Below are 8434 nucleotides of genomic sequence, written 5' to 3'. Positions count from 1 at the left end.
ATTCGAATATATTTTCACTTCAATCTAATTGATGATTTTTACAAGTTTTATGCTTAAGTTTACTTCACCTAATGAATCACTTTATTTAAACCATTAGCACTCCACATCATTATTTGTTAATCATTAAAATAAGTGTTCATATAGACCATAAGATCTTTAGTGGTCATCATCAAAATCCCAAGAATTAGAAATTTTGCATTTTTTTTACTATTTGTGAGTTATTTATCAAAAAATCACTGCATTGAAACTGCCAATTATGGGTTAGTTCATTGATTGCATTTATCTTATGAAAAGAAAAAAGTGCATTGTTTGCCTCAGGGGATAATTATTTGAGTTCTCCAGCATAAAAATTTATGGTTAATTATGGATTTTAATAGTCCAATTTAAGGAAATAGTGAACACAAAATAGATTTAAAATGAAAAGAGCATCCTTTCCCTTAGAAAATATGAAAGTACATTCTTGAAACATACAACAAAACTTTGACATTTTCTCACAAAGATACAAAAGACAACCATAAAGCTCAAATCATATAAACAAAAATATTATGAAACTTCAACAAAATAATCAAGTATGCAACATATACTTCATCTTTAACATATACTTTGTCCATGTAGTTCAATTATATCCCTAGTTAGAATATTCTCCAAATCAGATTTCCTCTTTCTCTATCTTCTCCAGTTCTTATTTCTTCAAGTTTGTCGAGGACTTCTTCCATGGATGGCCTGCTTTTAGGATCAGGTGGAAGACATTCGGCTACGAGAGCCGTCATTTGAGAAGCCCCCCAAGAAGGATACTGGCCTTCAAGTCTCGGGTCCATTATTTGGCTGACATCCTTCTTACCCAAGAAAGGCTTTGCCCATTTTATTAGATTGTACATCTCTGCCGGACGTTTCATGTCGACTACCCTTAAGCCCGTGATTATTTCTAGCAACACAACCCCGAATCCATAGACGTCACTTTTCACATACAAATGACCTGAACAACATCCAAAATAGATGTCTTGATCTTAGCATTGCGTTGATTTGAGATCAAAATGAGAACTTGTCTTATCTATGGATTCAACTTAGTCTTTTGCAACAAAATAGAAATAGTGAATGTGCATCATTCAATTGATCAGTGCACTGCAGCTACTATTTGTACATGTCCTTGAAGTTTTCTTTATGACATTTAATGACCAAATAAAAAAATTTTTAAAGAACATTCAGTTTTAAACTAAGTTTTCTTTGTTTCTTTTTCCTCACTTGTGTATTTTCCTCGTCGGTCATGTATATAGGTATGTTTGCATAGTCAATCACTTAACTTAGGACCTTTTTTTCATTACATTTAAATACATTTTTCAACCATATTTTATCTTTTGGTGGACTGTTTGTGTAGGTTTGCTCGTTAACAATTTATCCAGAATATCTTTTATTAATTTCCAAACACAATTTTTAACTAATAGTTTATCTTTCTACCACTTTTTTTTTATTTCATGCATTGCGTACAAGAAAATTTTGTACGGAATAATGCAATAAAATTGTCTAAATAATCATCAATGCAAAAACATGTTATACTATTAATGTAGTAGGTTACACTCATTTCATTTTTCTTGCAAGGTCTCTGATATATTTACACTCAAATATTTTGTTTGCATGAGAATTCAAAGCATATTTAAATGACTTTTTTTCTATCATGTGCTTATTAAGCATATTATAAAATGGATGTGATCCCACCATAAAATTTTAACATTATTATTGTCCCTCAAAATAGAGTATATTTTAGCATTAATAACTTAAATTTTTGCAAACAAGATAACACTCAACCACTTTTTATCCTCTACCATTAATGGAAGAATCCTATATAAATATATGTAGATATATGTATCATTAAGCCACATAATAGAAGAACCTTACTGGAATATATATTGATGTATGATATATATACATAAATATTGAAAAGTAAAAGGGGAGTTGATTGATAGAATATATATCAAGTACCTGTAAAGAGAATATACATTATTTCATAGAAAAAAAAAAGAAAAATAGGAACTCACCGGAGGCAACGTACTCAGGAGCTGCATAGCCATAAGTGCCAGCGACTTCTGTTGTCACGTGTGACTTTCCATTCACCGGACCAAACTTGGCCAGTCCAAAATCGGACAGTTTTGCATTGAAATCCTGTTTCATGGAGTTATTTCTTTTTTAATATTATTTATTTATTGGAAAATGGACTTAGAATATATGATCTTGAGAATTGGGAGTTTTTTTCATTTTGAGGTTTTGGTTTTTTTTTTTTTTTTTTGTAAGTAGGAGGGTTTGAATTCAAAACTTCTCACTTATGCTCCCTTCCCTCGAACCGCTCAAACCTTCCCTCCTCTCTTGAGAATCGGAGTTTTTTTAGCACTTAGTCATATATTACATCTTCGAAGAATTGAAAAAAAAACGAGCAAGAAACAGAGTACCAGACAGAATTATCAAGCCATCTTCAATTAGTTCTTTTGCTTAATTGACATGTTTGTGGCAATATCACGTAGGGCATAATCAAACTAAGATTATAAGGGTTTTTTTAACCTAAGATTATATAAGTTAATTTAGTCTTAATTTTTTCACGCACACATTTGATTTATCTAAATAGTCGTTTATCTAAACCTTACAATTGTAATATCTAAAATCTTGATAGTCACTCATTTTCATTTACTGCATGATGTGCATAGCTAAACTTTAAGATTGTAAGAACATTTTTCACGCGTGCAATGCTTTATGTGGATGTGCCGTGGCAGATATGTTAAAAGTAGAGGTGGCAAAATGGGTGACTTGGGCGGGTTTGGGTTGGGTAAAATGGGTAATGGGTATAAGTGAGTCAACCCATTTATATCCATTTAATTAGATGGATATCAATGGATAAGTCAAAAAATGAATTGGATAACCCAATTACCCATTTATAACCCATTTATTTTAACTTTTGTAAACTCATTTAAATTCATTTTTGCAAACTAAGTTATCAATTTATATCGCCTTTTGCACCCATCATTAGTTTTAAATATTTACTTATAATGTTCAATAAGTCTAATTATCAAATTTTTTCTTATCTGTACTTTATGTCGCAAAAGTACATGCTATTTAATAATTGAATAATAAGAATATAAAAATTTGAACCAAGTACTATAAAAGCTAACATAAAAACTTAATCCAAAAATTTTGAACTCCTAACATTTTTTTCATATATAAATTTAAAATTTCATTTTGGAAAGATAGGAAAAGAGGTTAAAAATCATCATAAATCGGTAATGTTGAAAAATGAGCAAGTTAACAAACTAAGAGAAAATAAAATGATAAGATAAAACCAACAAATAATGATAATAATGAAACTAAAGTAGTTAACATCATGACAAAATGAAAAATCTGAAAAAAAAAATGGGTAGGGGAAGAGAAGAGACTTGGGAAAAGACAATTCTAAATGGGTTAATTGGGTTTCATGGATTACCCAATAATACCTATTTATTAAATGAGTATTATTGGGTATCCCATTTATATCCATATGCAAAAATTTAAGATACCCATACCCATCTATTCGTGGACGGGTATGGGTAAATTTAATTAAATGGGTTGATTTGCCACCTATAGTTAAAAATAGTAACTTTTTTGGATCTGACAAAGATTTTTGTACTCTAACATGTGTGGATGCATGACGTATATCCCTAGAAAGAGAATTTTAAATTTGAATGAAGGTTATTTTGACACTAAAGATTGAAGCGAGCAAATGAAAGATTCAAAGACCAAAGTGAATAGTTTCCTTTTATTTCTTTTCTCTTTAAAGTCTGTGGGCTGGGAAATAACTATCCATTTTGTTGTTGACCATTATAAACCTTAAGCAGCAATCAAATATTCTTGAGAGAAAATAATTAATATTATTAACTGCATAGTTCATTAGGTAAGAGGTCCTGGTTTAAATCTTCTTGCTCCTTTCTCGTTTCTTAAATTTTACTTCTTTCCTGCTAAATTTTTTTTTTTTTTTAAAAGGTAACTTGTTTACCTCATCAAGCAATACGTTTGGTGGCTTGAAATCCCTGTAAATAACTTGCTTCTCTGTTGTGTGCAAGAAAGCAAGCCCTCTAGCGGCTCCTATTGCAATTTTCAGCCGTGTTTCCCATGAAAGCGGCTCCACATCCTCTGCAAAACTTGCACATGAGAAAAACAATTTTTAATAAACTAAATATCCGTTAAAATTGTCATTTAATTCTATGTTTATATGACAAAAATGGAAATTTAAATGTAATATGATGGGATAAGAAACAAAAATATTTGTTGAGTCATATTGGACTTGTCACTTGAGTTAATTTTTCTACACTTTCAGTGTGAACTCATTTTAAAAATAACGGGTCACAATCTTGTGCCATTTCATTAAGGATAGTTGATGAACTGTTTTTAACTATCTATAATTATTTAACTTTTTATTATATTAATATTCAAAATTAAGATTTTGCAGTTTAATTATATATTAATATTTGAATGAAAAGCATCCCCCTTAAACTGAAATCAGGCTTCTAAAGTAGGTTCCCTTTTCAGTTAAATACGATTAATTTCTATGGTACATTTATCATTTTAGCATGAATTTTAGATATTTGAAGGCTTTTGCACAGATGATCAGAACTGCAAGTAAAATTGTTTAAATTATTACTAATCAAAAAGAAAAATATGGTAATCATGTACAACAAAGATTTAAACTAGGCAGAATATGTACCATGTCTTCTCACCTCTCGGTAGCTAAGGTGCTTTAAAACTTTGGACTCCTAGACCGACTTTAATTTGATGCTGTATGAATTTGTCTAATGAATTTTTCAATGCTTTTGAAAATAGTTGTTGACATCATAAACATTTTGATTGAAACCCACATTTTGGTCTTAAAAAAAGGACTACCTTAAGTAGCTTAAAGATAAAACCAATAACAAAAATAAGGATCTTGTGTTTTATGGACTAATTCCATTTTGTACCCTTAAACTTGTATCACTTTTCCACTTTGCACTCTAGATTTCAATTTTAGACACTTTATATTTTAAACTCTCAATTTTGATTAATTTGCAACCCAAACTTTCAAGTTTGTTCTATTTAATTCTAATTAATGATAATGTTATCAAAATTAACTAGATAAATAATGATGTAAATTAATGAGAAAATATCATTTTGTTATAGTAGCAATCCCTTGGCACTTTTAACCATTTTCAATATATTGTTTTATTCTGGATTTTATACCTTGGTTCTTTTTTAACACTTTCAACAAATTATCATTGATTCTCTTTGATGTTAATTTTACTAACATTGTCATTGATGGGATCTAAATGTAATAAACTTGAGAGTTTATGGTGCAAAGAGTCTAAAATTTAGAGTTTATGGTGCAAACTATCCAAAATTGAAATTTAAAATGTAAAGTGGTATAAGTTTAGGAGTGCGAAATGCAATTAGTCCCGTGTTTTATAGATCCATGGCTTATACTTGCATATAACTTAGCATTATTTAGAACATTTAATGTTGCAAAATGATACTATATGGAAATTGTGACATGACAAAATATAGAGTTTGCAGAAAACGCGGTTGGGTGAATGGATGATTACTTAGTTACCGTTGAAAAGATGTCTTTCTAAGCTTCCGTTTTGCATGTACTCATAGACGAGAAGGAGTTCCGAGTTCTCATTACAGTACCCCAATAACTTAACAAGGTTGGGATGACAAAATTTTCCTAACAGTTTTACCTCCGCCTGCAACAAAATAAGTATTAACCATATTAAACCATTTCTTTTCTCCAAATAAGAAAGAAAAGATAACAGTCACACTTCTGTGTATCAGGATGTTATAATGTATGGGGCACTATTTGACTACAACAAATAGATAGGGTGGCTTGTTCAAAGTTTTAAAACTAATCCGAAATTTTACTGGGTCAAGGATTACTGGTTTAAACGTAATCGAACCGTTATTGACCCGTGACATCATAAATAAGACATAACTAATTAATATATTATTTTTATTATTATATAGACCATTATGAATTACTAAAAAAAGAACTAAGTATGATAAAACATGAAATTAGAAATAAAAAAATTATGAATTTATGAATAAAAATTAAGCTACAATATATAGTATAATTTTAATAATGATTTTAGATAAAAATATAAAACTTAGTAAGAATTTTGAAATTTTAAATAATTTAGAGCTAAATTGTTATTTTTAAAAGGTGAAATGACACAAAAGTAGACGTTGCATAAATTTGGAGTAATTTTAAAATTTAAAATAAAGTATAAGGATTAAATAGAAAATTAGAAGAATAGTAGTACTTGGCTGGCAGTTGCAGCGTGTGCGTGTCAAATGTGTGGGCCGCATTTTTTAAATGAAATTAGGATCCGGTTAGTTTAGTGGAAATTGTTTTTCGATATGACGATTCATTAGTTCAATCGGACGATTTAACTGATTCTTACATTTTAAACCAGTGTTTTGACTTTATTGAGTTTAAGCCTCGATCCAATCTAAAAATCTACTCGATTGAGGGTTCAATCAATTCGATGAGACGGTTTAAAATGTAATTCAAAACACTAAGTAAATGAATTAAAAAGAACAACCCAATATGAGTTGTCTTTCATTTGAGAAACCCATAAAGTGAGAAAAGCATTTTGCAACGTTGAAGGACTATATTATGACTTTTTTTTTATTTCGATTATGGCAATTTCCAAATTTAACCTCTCTTAATTTGTTACTCCCATTTAATGCGCCAAATTCGAGTTTTGCTACTATGGGCCTCCACTTGTCAAAATTTTTTGTCCCTGTGGCACGGACCGTGGTTTAATCTGCATCCCTTTGGTATATATTACTATAGTATTCGGTGAAAACTAGAACTTTAGTATCAGACAAAGAAATGATATACATGAATAAAATATCTCAGATTCACGTACAGTACTTATGATTAAAAAGTTTGTATCATTCATACGACATTCTAAACAAGTACACTAAGTACACCAAGAACTAATTTGTAGTAGTGTAATTATGGTGTAAAGACAAACTAACATTCAGCTTCATATTTCAAAGTGACAGAAAGCAATAATAATTGAGATACTAAACTTTCATAAGTGGTAGATCAACACAAAGTGATCTTGATTTCTTTTTTAGCAGAAGCAAGGGAATATTTAAGAATTAATCTTTTATACAGTAATAATATAAATACTAGCAAATTCGAACGTATGTCGCATATATAATCTCAAAATAAATTTAAATTTTAAATTTTATATATATAACATGTATCTAAACATACATGTATATACATTGATAATATAAAAAGATTAATCCAAAATTATTTCATGCAAGAAAATAAGAGGGATAAGTGAAGGAATTAACCTGCCAATGTTTGAGACCTTGCTCACTGTCTGGCTTGCATTTCTTGACTGCAACAGCTATTCTCACCCCCAAATCAGATGGTGCAAAACTTTTCTCATCTAACCAACCCTTGAAAACCCATCCAAAACCTCCTTCTCCCAACAACGTTTTTCGTCCAAAATCTGCTGTAGCGGTCTTCAGCTCAGCCAAACTGAACATTTTCAAGTTAACACTGGTAAATATGCGACTTTGTTTAACAGCAGCATTCTCTGGCCCGTAACCAGATGTCGAGATACCGTTTTGAACAACGTTGTCGTGTCCGTCGGATTCTCTATGATTCTTCCTTTTTTCTACTTGATGATCTTTTTCTAAACAGAGAAGTGAAAGGCAAGTGTCATAATTCTTGAAATGACACAAAAGATACATGTATCTAGCTCTTTACACTATTCAAGATGCATACTAGTAAGAATAAGTATTACAATTCATGACTATATGGAAAGGAAATTTTAATATCCCGAGTTTGCATATTCAATCATTGGTTAGATTTGTATGAATTAATTCTAGGAAAAGAAGAGATTTAAGAGGAGTTGTAACTTGTGTGAGATGAAATGAACCTGAGTATGTGGGATTTTCAAGCGGCTTTCTGATGCAGGCTCCCATATCTGCTTCCTAATTGCTGGCTGGCCCTTCTTTCTTTGCCTTTTAATTTTGAGCTTTTGCAGATTTAAATTAATGACCAATACTTGTGAAATTTCCAAACTTTGTGCCACCGCTAGAGAAGAAAGAAAGTCCACGCGGAACTGACTAGGAGTTACATAATGATAAAAGAGACATTTACTTATATCTGGGCCAGGGGTTTCGTGGAATTGTGCCATGATAATGGCCAATACTTGCGAAATTTCCAAAAGCTTGGGGCCACTGCGAAAGAAGGAAGAAAGTTCAGGCGAAACTGAATAGGAACTACGTATGATGAAAGGGGCTTTTTCCATCCCTCGGCGCCATCAGGTAACAGAGTTATTTTCTCCAAACGTCACTGCACAATGCGTATACTTTCTTAAAACAATTTCAGGGAGTGACAAGTTTCGACATTTTGTTTTTA

The 8434-nt window shown here is 30.8% G+C and overlaps 1 protein-coding gene across 1 annotated transcript; it reads right to left on the bottom strand.

Moving 5' to 3' along the window:
* Positions 1–431: 431 nt before the first annotated feature.
* LOC113762044 (probable serine/threonine-protein kinase PIX13) lies at positions 432–8124 on the bottom strand. Its single transcript, XM_027305289.1, has 6 exons — positions 7950–8124; positions 7357–7703; positions 5597–5732; positions 4013–4149; positions 2034–2157; positions 432–976 (listed from the first exon to the last, which is right to left on the bottom strand). Exons 1-6 carry the CDS (start codon positions 7993–7995, stop codon positions 633–635), a joined length of 1134 nt encoding a protein of 377 aa, XP_027161090.1. The 5' UTR covers positions 7996–8124; the 3' UTR covers positions 432–632.
* Between the last annotated feature and the right edge of the window lie 310 nt (positions 8125–8434).

The sequence above is a fragment of the Coffea eugenioides genome, chromosome 2 (genome assembly GCF_003713205.1).
Source record: "Coffea eugenioides isolate CCC68of chromosome 2, Ceug_1.0, whole genome shotgun sequence".
In the NCBI taxonomy this organism is placed as follows: Eukaryota; Viridiplantae; Streptophyta; class Magnoliopsida; order Gentianales; family Rubiaceae; genus Coffea; species Coffea eugenioides.
This window is presented reverse-complemented; position numbering and strand designations above follow the sequence as displayed.

Coding starts and splice junctions, on each gene's coding strand:
- LOC113762044 (XM_027305289.1), bottom strand. CDS start 7,995: ATGGGAGCCTGCATCAGAAAGCCGCTTGAAAATCCCACATACTCAG. Junction 7,704..7,949: donor TGAAAATCCCACATACTCAG/GTTCATTTCATC, acceptor TTCTCTGTTTAG/AAAAAGATCATCAAGTAGAA. Junction 2,158..4,012: donor CAAACGTATTGCTTGATGAG/GTAAACAAGTTA, acceptor TCCATGAAACAG/GATTTCAATGCAAAACTGTC.